Raw genomic sequence first — 15,299 nt, 5'->3', positions numbered from 1 at the left:
ATATATATATATACTTTAGTTTTATCCGTTTTATAAATAAACCTTAAATCACATTTTGAAGATAACATACATCGAAAAGCACTTTTTATCGAAAAGAAATTCTATATGTACTAAACAATGCTTTATATAATACGAGATTTGTATATTTGATAAATCAATCATTTGATTTATATTATATCGATATTTCAAAACTAATTCTTCATGAAATAAAATAAAATATTAAATTCAGACAATTTTTGGATGTACTTTGAATAATTTTTAATAAATTTAAAAAATATTCCAAGTACTTGATGTCTTATTAAAAACAAACAAAAATTTTATAATTTTTCACAGTTCAAAAAATTTATTCTATATTTTTTCATATTCGATATTAGTTTATATTTTACGTTCTAGAAGTATTAACATGTGATTAAAAAACACTCTTGTAGATTTAATAAAAACTTATAATTTAAATTCGGATTTAATTCGGATTTTTATATATTTATTTTAAATTTTCATTAATAATAATTAATTTGTATCTATATCATTTCTATTTTTATATTTAAAAAAATGATTTGTCGAAATATGTTAATTTCTGTATACGAATATTTCATGGTATTTCATGGTAAATGAGATTAGATATTAACTGATAATGCTTGCTTCTTTCTCATAGCACATATTAACACAAGGCGTGAAGGATACTTGTTGCATTTACTCTGGATATTCTCCAAAGATCTCTCTCTCTCTCTCTCTCTCTCTTTCTCTCTCAAACAACACTTTTGATTAGTCTATTAAATTACCACGAGGTATCGTTTCTCTCTCGTCGGTCCTTGTCTAACTTTGGTTTCTCGAGCGTGCAATAGATTAGACGAGAAAAGTCTGCGTCAAGTTTTTCCTTCACACCCACAATACTCGTAACTTGGCGTGGATAAATTCTTGATTCAACCTCGTCATTTCCGCTGCGCGTAAAAGTGTTTCTTAGGATAAACAATCTTTCCTCTATCCGTAATATATGTATAATCTACTTTACTTAAAGAAACTAAAAAATCATAAAAACAGATTCTCGGTGGAATTTAAAAGCAGATTTTTACAAACGGAAAGTATGAGGCAAATCATTTTTTTGTCAAATTTGTTGAATATCGACCAAATTTCTTAATCTGTTATCTTTTTATTCTTAAAAACATTTGAAATTTGTATAATTTTATTATGTGTAAATTATATTTCACTACATTTCTACTGATATAGAAAGATCATTTAATTCTTGCGTTTTTAATCGAATCTTACAATTAATTAAATGATTAAATATTTACCCAAACGCTTTTTGTAATTTATTGATTTATCGGTTATATAAATTGAATAATTATTTCATAAATTATTTTTGATGATAACATATATGTATCTGTTTCAATTCTCTGTTCAAAAATATGCTTATACATATTTATATAAATATATAAATGATGCATAATATATATAAAATAAAATATACCGTACTCTATTGTTTGTCCAAAAATACAATCTAAAGTTTAAACCAAGGAACGTGAATTATTTTTTATCAATAAGTTGTATGCACATTAATGCATTATTATAATCGATGTAAGAAAAAAAAGATAACAAATTTATCTAATACACGATAAGAAAATTTTATATATTTATAAATTAAAAAAAAAAATAATTTTTTGCCCATTACGTCTAAATTTTTAACTTTTTTAAAAAATATTTCAGAGAAATTAATTTCTAAAAAATTTTTATATATTATTTACATTAGTTGAGAGAGAGAGAGAGATATATAGCAAGGCGAAAGAGAATTTGCGAAGTCTAAGAAAGAATATTTTTGTCATTTTATATTAGTCAAATTTCATATTACGCTCCAAAAAAAATTATAAAGGAATTCAGACAGACTCACCCGTGAATCACAGACATCTCACAACGGAGACTCTCTCAACAGCGGTCATCCCTCTCAATTAATCCATTAATCCATTAATCGAGCCTTCGATGTTTCTCGATGTTCCTTGATACTTGATACTTTCCGTAGTTATCGCGATGATTCTTTGTACACTAACACTCATAACTGCGAATAACGCTAAACACGCTGAATAATGCGTCACTCATGTCAATGTTCCAACGAATGCAGAACAATATCGAGTATCAACAAACGTGTGTAATCGCGATCGAACCGATTACCTGACACACGATCGCCTGGTAAATCATTCGACACTCCCGACACTCGATCACACTCACGAGAATCCATTACGTATATTCGTAAAACACCTTCGAAGGGCGCATACAACAATAATTTCTATGACGGGACGCGGTCGATATCGATCATAGATACGCGTTCACTAGCGCGATCTAGTAGGAAAATTGAAAACGATCGTACTGTAAATTCAGCACTTTTGGCGCGCAATGGATTTTGGACCGACGTTAAAATTCCGAGAAGACATCGTCGTCAATCATGGCGGACGCGCTGGCGTTACGCGAATATTATAGACGAACTGGATCGATTGATCTGTCTCGATCGATCTCTTTCGACGATCCCGATTATGTCCCTCGCTAATCCGGATGCTAAATAACACTCGCGATGCTCGTCGAAGGACGCGAGATACGTAATATTCTTCCAAACGGTGGATCACTGGAGGTCGGTCCGATCGAAACGCGAACGACGATCGCGTACATCGACGATCGCGAATATCGACGAACGCGTCGCGATCGTCGATCAAGTTGACATACCAACGATCGTACGATTCGTTAAATTCGACACTCCCGATACTCTTTGTACGCGGAATGCGCCGGGATGGACGAGACGACGCGGGAACGGGAAGCGGTAGCGAATCGACCTTCCACCGGCGACGCGCGACACGAACTGTGACCAGTACTTCAGAAATTTGGTCATGTGACCGTTCCTCGCGGTTTACTTCACGCGTTTACGCGACCTGGGAATATTCCCTAGAGGCGCGACGTCTTAAGATACCTTTGTATACTGATGCTTAACGCTTGTTTTTATTGTCAAAAGACATCATATGATCAAAAATAACGAATTAATATTTTTGTTTTTAATCATGTGACGTCCTCTGTCTCTGAAATTGAACGTCAATATAAAGTGAAACACCTTTATTTAATAGAGAATTCGAACGAATTAGTGTGCACTGGCGCGCACTAGGTGCGTTAGCGTTCATAGTTTTTTGTGTGTTCTATGGTTGATACTGAAAATTGATTCCAGAAAATTGAGAGGGCATACTTATATATATATATAATGTGCGGATTAATTGACTTTTAACCATGAAAATTTATCGAGTTATGTATTTATGCGTATTCTTGTTCGAATTTATTTTTTTATTTGCCGCTCAGAAAAAATTGTAACTCATTGTCAATAAGAATTATATATCTCTTTTTATCCTTGTCATATGAATAGACTTTTACCTCGCCAATAGACCAAAGAAGAAAAAGCAATTAGTGCGCATTAGGTGCATTTAATCGAATTTGCTATTAATGAGAATACTGTATAAAAAATAGATTGATTATATATATATATAGAAGAATTGAATTACACGCATATATACATATACTTGATTTTTTTCTGCTCGATATTCGTTTTCAGTGATTTTTAAAACACGCAGGAATCTTTTAATTTTAACGTAAAAGTCGATAAATATTTGAATGCAGCATTTCTTTAAAATGTTATTTTTTTAGATCTTTTTACTTGATATTATCTCGCATTTTTGATAAATAAAAATGTTTCTTTTTTGATACAATTTCTTATCTTATCTTTAATCTATTATTATATTTAATTTTCAAGTTTCTTTCTGTCACACGTCATATGTACATATCTTACAAAGATTAAAATTCTTTTTTAATCAAATCAAAACATATATTAAACATTGTGAACATCATTTTACTACAAATTGTTTGATTATAAATTGTGTTATAATTATCTTTATAAATGGAATTTTCAGTAACACAGAAAAATTACAAGTTTTATAACGTACATTTGTTCTACATATTGAGGAGAAAGAGAAATAAAAAGAGAAAGAGCGATCTATTTTTATTATTTTATAAAAAAGATTTTCTTTTCGAGATTCTAGATCAATAAATTATTATTGATTGAATGTTATATATACATATAGATAATTAATATAGAATATACATAGAATATAAAATATAAAATTAAAGAGTTTAATCAATTTGATTAATAGGTGCAAAGGCTTTTTCAAGAGAACGGTACAAAATAGGCGAGTTTATACATGCGTGGCGGAGGGCGGCTGCGAAATCACGAAAGCACAGAGGAACAGATGTCAATACTGCCGATTCAAAAAGTGCATCGAACAGGGTATGGTTTTGCAAGCGGTTCGAGAAGATCGGATGCCTGGAGGAAGGAATTCTGGTGCAGTGTATAATCTTTATAAGGTATGCACTGAGTTAAGGTTTTAACAACAAAAACGCTACTTTCTGTGTAAACTGCTTAAAAATTTCTGTTCTTTATGTCCTGTAAACAATGCTATATTTGTAAATTTTTGTAGATAAAAAAATGTTGATTGATGATTATCTATTAACGTTTTAATTATCGTTAATTTTTCCGCCAATATAACATTAACTTTTATATTTTGTTGCTGACATTTTTCTTTATCCAAATGTAGTAGAAAATTATTAATACGAGAGTAAAAAAATGAAAATCTTATTCATTTGTCTTTTTTTATTTAATCGATTTATCTTTACATTAAAATATTCTCCAAATTATATTTCCCTTAGTGTCGTTATTCATTACTTTATGGCAAGGGGTAAATTGATGAGAATCGGTTATTAAAAAGGATTGCCTGTTGCTTATAGGTGAAATATAAAAAGCACAAAAAGAGCAACAAAGCGGGTGGTGGCATGAGTGGCGGTAATGTTGGTGGTGTAAACGGCTCGGGATCCCTGGGCGGCACCAAGGGCGCCATGGGTTCGACGATGCTGGACAAGCACATGGCCGCGGCAGCAGCAGCTCATCACAGCCAGCAGCAGCAGCAGCAGCAGCAGCATGCCCAGCTGGGCGGCAGTTTTCTTCATCATCACAAAATCTCGTCAGGCGATCCACTCAGTTCGCCGCCCACCCCAAGTCACCCGAGCCACCCCGCGCACTCGGGCCACCTCGTCAACGGGACGATCCTGAAGACGGCACTCACCAATCCTTCCGAAGTGAGTATTCTTCGGTTTTATCATTTTTAAATTAACAAATTTTAAAGTTTATTAAAGTGAAATTGTATTGTTAGTACGTAGATTATTTCGATGATCATGAATGATCAGCGATGATGAATCGGCTGCATCGGAAGAAAAATTAATCTTACGAATGTGTAATTTTTATGTAATATGGGCTTTTTCATTGCATAAAAATTTCATATAGAAAATTTCTTTTAATATTTAACATTAAACATCTGTTGAAAAATTTTCAAATTCGAAGTGCTTTAAAAAAATTAGAGATCCACTTTGGTTTTAAATATATAATAAGGCTTTGTTATTAAATCGCTTTTTAAAATCTTATTTCATGGAGAGTTGTTTATTCTGAACCGTATATATTGTATATATATTGGTGCCGATATGTCGATATTCTAACAAAGAAGAAGTCAAATCAAAGAATCTGTTATTAAAATTAGAGCCATAAATGTTCTCTCACGATTTTACGCAGAATTTCTAAACATTTCCCATGATATATCTAAATAAAAATTCATTCAACGCATTCATTCCAAATGATTTATCGCTGAATCTGAACGTGCGAATTCGCCTTGAGCGGGAGAGAGATTCGCCAGAGCGGATCGCACGATTCGTCTCGCCTGCTTCCGCGTGTCTCGCGAAATAGAGTCGTCAGAGAACTAGTTTCATTGCGACATGATGTGTGCATTGCGTGTCATAACTTTTACTCATTTCCCCTAATTATTCGAGCATTACGCAAGATATATTCGTCGTCAGCGACGTAATGCAGATTAATCTCGGCCGCCAGATGTGTATCACTTATTATCAGTGATGTGCGTGAAATACATGCGAAAACTTTCTAAAAATTGCTTCGATCGCACGATTATTCTACCTGAAGGTCTGCTATTAATTCGTACGAGAAGCGAGGAGTTTTTACATTGTCTTTTATCGCTTGCACGATCGATGTATAGATCAATATTCTCGCGGCTTCGATCGAAGCATCATGCTTGCTTGCCATCGTAATTTACGTGATTTATACGGCATAGTTCTAGTTAGAAATTGAGCATGGTTCAACAAAACTTGACTCCTCGGCCGCCAACAGTGGAATCCGGAGCTTTGAGATGAGAATCTCCTGCAGGCATCTTCGCTTTCACTTTCGAAGCAGCTGCGATGTAAGATCGCTCGAAAATCGTCCCGATGATGATCTTTCGCGTTCTTCTTTCAATCTAATAATGTCTTAAATTTTCCTATACACTCTCATTTACTTTTTTTGATTGGTCTCTCTTTTATAATTTTTAAATATTCAGCATTAAAAAAATTATCTTTGTTAACTGTGCCTTAAATCTTGTATTCAGATAAAGTCCGCTTGGAATTAAATATAAGAATGATTCTTTTATACTTATCTATTAGGCTATATTTTTCTTTGTCTATTTTCAAAATTGATTAGATTATTCGGATTGATTATATATATCGGATATTTTCAGAGATATTCTGTTCTCATGGATTAAACTTATATGATCGAAACATGTGTTGTATGCGTTCGATTGATACTTGCAATCCGCATTCGGCATCGGTATCCTTAAGTGGGAAAATACAGATCGAATCATTTCGATGAAATCAAAATTGCATCATCGATATCTACGAATCTATGACGGCAAAGAACCTGTTACGATCACGTAGAAATCTTAGATCAATCATCGCGGAGCGTGCAGCACTTCGTTCTCTACATAGTGCACTTTGGGAAATGATATAATGATACATTGTACGCGGTACTTGCCAATTAAATGATTACGAACTTACTGGTATTACGCTTAGTAACGAACCAGAAAATATGTAGTTAACATTATAGAGATAAATCGTCAATAAATTGAAGTAGGTTATAGTTTTTAAAAACGAGGAAAGAAATATAAATGTTATACTACCGTGAGAAAGATAATTTTGATCAAATCAAATACTTTTATTTTTGTCTGAAAATCATATAATCTGTATATAACAACGAAGCAAGAATATCTAATATAATAAAGGACTAATAGAATTTGTGTGTGTGTTATTGTAATCGCAGAATAAAATATACGAAAATTCAAAGATCATTTATCAGTGATCGATCATTCACAGTCATTGATCGGTCATTGATCGGTTTTATTTTGTTGCATAAACTTTTGATACAAACTCTTCAAAAATGACAAGGACATATACATTCTGCATGAAAAATTTAGGATATTTTAATGCGATTGTCGAACAATAGTGGAATTACGGGGAGACAAATCGCAAATTCGGCTTGTATGTCGATGGTTTCTCTCACACCGATTCTGGAATGAATGAACTCCCTGTCACAATTTCACTTTCTTATGACTCAATTTGCGCAAGCCTCAAGGTTTCCCACATTACGAAAGCTGATAGATAGAACGAGCGAAAATCGACCGATTGTCGTCAATGTCATTGTGTCGCACAATTTTTTATGTTTGTCTACATTTTTGTACATAATACGAAATGTTTATACATATATCTTGCAAAATTATATATATCTTTGCAAAATATTGTTTCTGTATGTTTCTATATTACATTAATTTTAAATAAATAATATAAATAAAAAGTTTTTATAACAAATATTCAATAACATAATAAAAAACCATTAGCATTATATAAAAACCAGATTAATAAACTATGTACGAGGATAATTTTCAGGAAACAAAATTGCTTACAGCGAGATTGAATAATTTTTTTTTCATATAGTTATTGATATATCAGGATTATATGTGTTCAATGATTTGCATTCAGGTTTTTCTCAAGTGGAACGTTCGCGAAATTAATTGAAAAATTATGCACATATTACATCCGATCAGATGAGCAAACGAAAGTACTGCCGCGATCACTCAAATGGCCCGGTAGAGGCCATTGCCAAAAGTGAAACCGATGCCATTAAAACTGAATAAATGTTGACTGTTGCGGTGCTTCATTAAAAAGAGGTCACTTTCGAGCCGCGGTCGAATCATCATATATATGAGATGCACAACGAAACAATCACATACATCTTCAAAGTAGGAATTTTGTGAAAGATAAAAAGTCGCAAAGTCGACGCGATTGCTTTCATCGAGAAGAGAAATATAATATATTTAACTTTTTCGGCCATAAAAATAACGTAGAAATAAATTACTCGGTCAGTCGCGATTTTAATTTCAATATAAATTATGTATCATGGAGATTAATATTTATTTTTATCATCAGAAAATAAATTTTGTAAACAAATTTCTCTATAAAATTGTTTTTATTTGTGTAAAAATTTTTGTACATATAAAATATTCTATATAAATCTATTTTTTAGACAGAATTATTTTCTTTATATTTGATTATATTTTAATTATATACTTTCTTTAGACAGAATTAATTACTTTAATATTTAAAAACCACAATCTTTGTGTAAACTCTTGTTATTTTACATTGTATGTATTATATATTCTATATATATTATAAGAGTATATAAATATATATAAATTAGCAAATTAAAAAACCACATTAATTAAAAAATATTTGTATTACTTATATGTACTTGCTAAATGTAGTATCTCTATCTTAACAGAAATATAAATAATCTTTTTATAATTATTATATGTTTACGAGATATGTGATGTAATTTATACACTGAAAGTGAAATGACATTAAAATTAACCATTACATATTTTTACTATTAAACATCTTGCAAAAATGTCAACGCTTACAGATATATCTCAAGAAATTTTATGATATAATTATTGAATACGGAAATAATATATGCTTAATATCTTTCATGAGTATTTAAATATTACAACTTTGCTAACAATTGCTATTAAAATAATTATAAACAGAATTATAATTTACGCACAGCATATTCCTATACAATTGCTGCACATAGTGCAAGTACATTAATAAGCTACAGTTGCAGCGAGCATCATCACCAGATACCAATAGTGTCAGATACCCCTTCATTATAACGCGCGAAATATCGTTAACGTCAAACGTCGTTCGTCATCGTCGCTGCGAACGATACATTGGCGACAAAGACAGGGACAATAGAAAATCAGCGGCAGCCGGTGCCAAGGACGGGCAGTTCTCCGGCGGTTTCGTAACTCGTGAAAGTTTGCATGAAGGACAGTGACCTCACCCTTCCTCCGACTCTCGCGTTTACTCTCCTCCAACACCTTCTTGATATCCCCTCCTTCATCTCCCCCGCATCACTCCCGTTTCTTCCTCATGTTGAGCCTTCAACTGCGAATGCATCCCACGGTTCTCCACGATGGTCGCTTGCATGAATCTTTAAGATATCCGACAAAGCGACCAGCTTTCCCCGAAGTCAACTAAGTTGGTGGGCTCTCTCTCTTTTCTCTTTATCTCGCCCTCGTGCACTCCGAGTCCGACCCCGAGGAAGTGTTTCGGGGTCCGAAAGGTCAGTGAAAGGCTGAGCCTATACCGGCTGGATCGACGCGCGCGGCCGCCGAACTCGGATTGTAATATGAATAATGCTTTAGGAATCGTAATTATCATTTGTATCTCATTGAGATAATTTTTTCGCATTGTGAAAAACCTTAAGGTCACGTAGACGCGACCGAAAACCTTTGATGTCACATAATAATATGATTGATTAGTATTAAAAATATTAAAAGCAATATTGACATATAGTATATCTAAAAATGATATGATATATAGAATTTCTGATAATAACTGATTTTAATCAACGATCTATACGAGCGTTAAAACGTATGGAACAAGAATATGGAGCAATTTGAGAGTCATAATATATGTATTTTTTATGTATTAATAATGCGAATGATATATGTGTTTAAGGTGGTGCATTTACGGCAAAGGCTAGACAATGCGGTAAGCAGTTCGAGGGATCGAGTCTTTCCTTTGGATGCAACTCTAAATATGATCCAAACCCTTATAGATTGCGACGAGTTCCAAGATATCGCCACATTGAGAGTATGTGAACATCATTACTTTCTTTTACTTTAGTAAAATGTACAGAATTTTTCAATTCTAAAACGACATAAATATTAATATAAATTTTCCTACAAAAGAATATTTCTCGTATATATACATATATATATATATATATATTACAACCTGCGTCAAATATGTTATAATCTTCCCCTTTCTATATCTCTCATATATATATATATATATATATATATATATATATATATATATATATATATATATAATACGCAAATGTAATTAATAAGTGTTATTTAATTATCTTAATTTATTTCTTTAAACACACAATAGCATCCAATGAGAATGATTTATTTTTTAAACTGATTTTTTATTGAAATATTCTTTAATTATAAAGATAAAAGTGCATAAAATATTGTGATAATTTCTTAAACGAAACGTCGCGCCCCAAGATTATACATAAACATCTTCCGTATTACAGAACTTGGACGACCTGCTGGACCATAATTCAGATTTAAGTGAGAAGCTGTGTCAGATAGGAGACAGCATAGTGTACAAGTTGGTACAGTGGACCAAAAGGTTACCGTTTTACCTTGAGCTACCAGTCGAAGTTCATACGAGGTTGCTCACCCACAAATGGCATGAACTTCTTGTGCTGACCACCTCTGCTTATCAAGCGATGCACGGTCAGCATGGGTTAACTAATGTTGGTACTGATGGGACGGGCGCAGATTTTATGCAAGAAGTAATTATTTTTGTAATAATTTATGTATACGTATTATAAACATAATATAAATATTTTCATCTTGTAATAAGAATTTCATAAAAGAATCTCAGCCATTTATTTCTACACGATATTAAGTTTTGTTCAATAGTGTAATACAATATAATATTTCGATAAATGCTCTTTAATATCGTAGATTTCTTCGCATTGATAAATATATATACAATTTTAATAACATTATTAATTTATTAATGTGTTTCAATTTTACACATATTTTTAAAAATGCATTAATATATATATTTTATTTGTGGAATAAACGACGAATATATTTAAGTTCGTTTTTAATTTTTCACAATCAGGTAACGAACAACATGTATACGTTGCAAACGTGCCTAACCAGCATGATGGGTCGGCCGATAACCATGGACCAATTGCGGCAAGACGTAGGGCTCATGGTAGAAAAAATCACGTACGTTACGCTAATGTTCAGGCGGGTGAGGCTACGGATGGAGGAATATGTCTGTCTAAAAGTAATCACTATGCTCTCACAAGGTAGGTATTTCATTAACGTGTCGGTTCGCGTCTTTATCGGTTTTTTAACTTCCTCAATTATGTAATACAAGCAATATATAATAATATAAATGTGTACCTTCTTCCCGATGCTACAATTGGAGATGCGAAATGTAAGTTTAAAATATTTTCTAGAAGCATCTCCGCATACGCATGCATAGAATATGTAATATTTTTATTTTTAGAAAAAATCTGAAAAAAATTTTATTATATAGAAAAGTCTAAATTATAAATATATATATATATATATAAATTCTTTTAAATAAATTATTATTATTTGATATATATAATCTAATTTATAAAAAAATGAAAATAAAGAGAGTCAAAGAATAAAAAAATTCTACAAATAACATTTATAATAATTTAATGCCTCAAATTTTTGAAATATATCAGATATCAGAATCTTCGCATGTTTTACCTGATCTCTCCTGATCTGTCTTCTTAGCACGAGGAACTAACTCGGAATTAGACCAAATACAAGATCGATACATGAGCTGTTTGCGAAGTTTTGTCGAGCACAGCGCACCCCAGCAGCCAAGTCGATTTCACGATCTTCTCGTTAGGTTGCCTGAAGTAAGTTCAAAACAAGTATGTCGAACATAGAAAAAATTTTTTAATTAAAATTAAATAAATTAATCAAATAATTTGTTATACAAAAATTTAAATAAAAATTAGACAATAAGATTGAATTTAACTTAAATTATTTAATTGAGTCTAAAAATATTTATTATTCAAGATTAATTCTAATATCGTAATCTTGATTTAAATTGTTTTTATTCATGTATGCATAAAACATAATAATATCATAAAATGATAAATTTCCTTTTAAATAAAATCCATCTGTTTGCTAAATTACAGGTACAATCGGCAGCGGCTTTACTACTCGAGAGTAAAATGTTTTACGTTCCTTTCCTATTGAACTCAGCAATTCAAAGATAGTAAATAAACAAAATGACGCTAAACGAAGCTGAATACCTATATACATACTATACATATGTTATAAATATATACACACAAAAGTAAAAGAACCGAACAAACAAACAACAAGCAACAAACGAATAGAAAAACAGAAAGAAAAGAGCCCAACGAGAAAAAGAGGGGACTCGAACCGAATGAGGAAGGGCTTTGTTTGTGAATGTATAATAAATATATATAAAAGTATATATATACATATAAATAATATAAATGTGTGTGTTCGTTGCGTTGTACAAACGAAGGAGGACGAATAAGGAGAAGAGATCGTTCAAACGAAATGGAACGATAAGAACAGTGGACGATAGAAAGTAATTACGTCGAAAGCGAAAAAGAGAGGGAGGATTTAAATAAAATATTAAAGAAAGAATATAAGAATTAGAGAGAGCGAGAGAGGGAGAGAAAGGGAGGGAGAGAAAGAAAGCGCGCCACCTCGAGATGGGTAAATCAATCGAGGAGGGAACTGAACTTTTTTATCGAAACTAAAAGACTATAATATAATATATTTCTGTACGCAAACACGTACCGCGCAACTACGTCATTGTGTGTTCACATTGCATAATCTGATCGATAAAATAAGACTCTCGTTACGTACCGCTCACCGTAGGCCACCTACTATCATCACTATTACTATTGCTACTATTACCGCCACTTTCTACTACTACTGCTCTCGAAGTTAAAAGAAAGAAGAAAAAAACAGCAGCAGACACCACGAAATGACTGAATGAAGGATCAATAGTTTGGATCGATCGACTGGCCGATGACGACGCGTTATTGTCATCTCAGCTCGACGTAAAATCATCGAACTACAATCGAAACGTATTAATACACGTTCCCATACATATACACACACATACACATTTTCTAAATACCTCGCCCCGACGTATCGATGTGATCTTCTCCTCGCAATTGTCACTCGCCATCAACGTGTGTAAAGAAAGGATGTGATACTACAATTACTTTCTTCTCCCGTTATCATTGTACCTGCACATCGTCGACAGGAATATGTTATGAATCTCCAGAATATGGATTACGTAATTCTATCCATCAGAAATAGAAAGATAACAAGAGTAACTTTTCACATTCATCGAAAATGGAATTGTTTTCGGTGCGAAATACAACCGTGTAATATCAAAAGATCAGAGCGAAAAGTGGAAAGATTCACTGATTAATGTTCAAATAACATGACCGCGAGAAGAGGAGAGAGCCACAAGGAAACGAAACTATACGCAAGAACCTCGTATATTCGGTGTCTCACATCCATACCACACATGCATCCAGATACGAGTATTTATTACGTATGTATTCCACAATCGTCAATTTTGAGTCATCATCATCTTCGTCGTTGTCGTCGTCGTCATCGTTACTGTCGTCGTCGTCGCCACCATTCAACAGTCCAAAGCATGGTCCAAGCGCGCAACGCAAAAGACTCTCTTTACTCTATTATAGTATTGGTTCGTTCATTTACATTTTTTAAGAGACTTTTACACGCGCATTAATCATTAATCCTAGGGTTTTCCGCTTGCGTCGCGCGTTCTTCGGACGATTTCCGATCTTCCATTTACAATTTTTGAAGGCCGTTTGCTTTCTATACTTGTTGTATTATCACTTGTAAGGTAAAGTGATTTTCATAAATGAGGTTAAATCATTTAATTAAGATTTGTAGGAATAATTCGCAAATTAACGAAATTTTATATAATTTGCAACATTGGCTGACTAGTATATATTACTAATAAATAAGAACATAATTTAAAAAAGGAAAAGTAAAAACATAATAAGTATCATCGTTGAATTATAAAAATGTTTATAAAGAAAATTTGTTATTTTTCAGATACTACATTTGATTATAATAATTGTAAAAGTGGAATTTTTAAATTATTTAGTGGTTAAATTTTCTAGTCGACTTTACTTAGTAATTTTATATTTTTTTATTCACGAATATTTTTAGCATTTCTGATGGAAATGTTTTATGGAAATTATAATAAAATCATATTGAAATAGTACTAAATAACATACTGAAATCTGAATCAATTAATCCATTTTTGTTGCCACTTTCTTAAAATTTTAATACAAATTCGGAAAAATTTATTAAAATTTGATTTTATTGAACCAATTTTAATAAAATTGTATTTATTTAGAAAATTTTATGAAAGCCCATTCACAATACAGGATTGCAGATATTTAGCTCAACGTAATTAAATAAATAATAATAATAATATGTATATATAATTAAATTTAAATAAGTTAATTTATCAAATTCACCAACAATTTTATTTATGTAGAAATTAGATTTTACATCTGAAGACAATAAACGAATGATTTTTATTTATTCGGACATTTATCTGCCCAATTTCTGGACAATCAATTCATATCAATAATTTTCATTAATATTTATATTATATTAATATTTCAATAAGCTTCAATTAAATAATCTTTGAAAATATAACAAAATTTTTAGTAAAATTCTGCAAATTTCAAAACCAAAAGTAATATTTTATAAGTTTATCATTAGTTTTCAAAAATATTTACTAATTTTCTCTAAAATTAGTAATAGTATTTAATTATATTTTATTATGAAAATTCTGATTTATATTGAAATAGTTTCAGTAATTATTTAGTCATTTTCATACATTTCAGGCATTTTCGATAAATTTATTATAGTTTCAACAGAATATTTTTATCAGGGATATAAATTAATAATTTGTGTGCCTCAACATAACGTAATAAGCAGAATTAATATTAAGAATATTACATAGATGTGTAATATTTTTGCAAAAAAAAAACAAATTTTTTTTGTATAATAAGATATACGATAAATTTTGTATTTAAATATATATTATTTCGATAATTCTCTTTATTTAAACTGTTTCGATAATTTTTTATTTGAGAGATCTTTTATTTATATTCTCGATAAGTTTTTTATTTTCTAACTTTTGCGCGATAGATGAAACACTGTATGGCATTTTTT

At 31.4% G+C, this 15,299-nt stretch overlaps 2 protein-coding genes across 3 annotated transcripts in view; one reads left to right on the top strand and one right to left on the bottom strand.

Moving 5' to 3' along the window:
- The window catches only part of LOC115238611, a 212,054-nt gene extending 209,212 nt beyond the window's left edge, over positions 1-2,842 (bottom strand). For both annotated transcript variants that reach the window (XM_029812594.1, XM_029812586.1), the window contains exon 1: positions 1,883-2,842. In XM_029812594.1, coding sequence (XP_029668454.1) covers positions 1,883-1,899 — 17 coding nt within the window. In that variant the 5' untranslated portion in view covers positions 1,900-2,842. The remainder of the gene's footprint in view (positions 1-1,882) is intronic.
- LOC115238513 (hormone receptor 4-like) overlaps positions 1-14,732 on the top strand; it is a 55,148-nt gene extending 40,416 nt beyond the window's left edge. The window contains exons 6-13 of the mRNA XM_029812425.1: positions 4,170-4,380; positions 4,801-5,148; positions 9,958-10,092; positions 10,547-10,810; positions 11,149-11,341; positions 11,464-11,472; positions 11,805-11,932; positions 12,218-14,732. Of these exons, the coding sequence (XP_029668285.1) occupies positions 4,170-4,380; positions 4,801-5,148; positions 9,958-10,092; positions 10,547-10,810; positions 11,149-11,341; positions 11,464-11,472; positions 11,805-11,932; positions 12,218-12,298 (1,369 nt within the window). The 3' untranslated portion in view covers positions 12,299-14,732. The remainder of the gene's footprint in view (positions 1-4,169; positions 4,381-4,800; positions 5,149-9,957; positions 10,093-10,546; positions 10,811-11,148; positions 11,342-11,463; positions 11,473-11,804; positions 11,933-12,217) is intronic.
- Positions 14,733-15,299: the final 567 nt, after the last annotated feature.

Source organism: Formica exsecta, unplaced genomic scaffold, assembly GCF_003651465.1.
Source record: "Formica exsecta isolate Colony F162 unplaced genomic scaffold, ASM365146v1 scaffold115, whole genome shotgun sequence".
Lineage (NCBI taxonomy): Eukaryota > Metazoa > Arthropoda > Insecta > Hymenoptera > Formicidae > Formica > Formica exsecta.
This window is presented reverse-complemented; position numbering and strand designations above follow the sequence as displayed.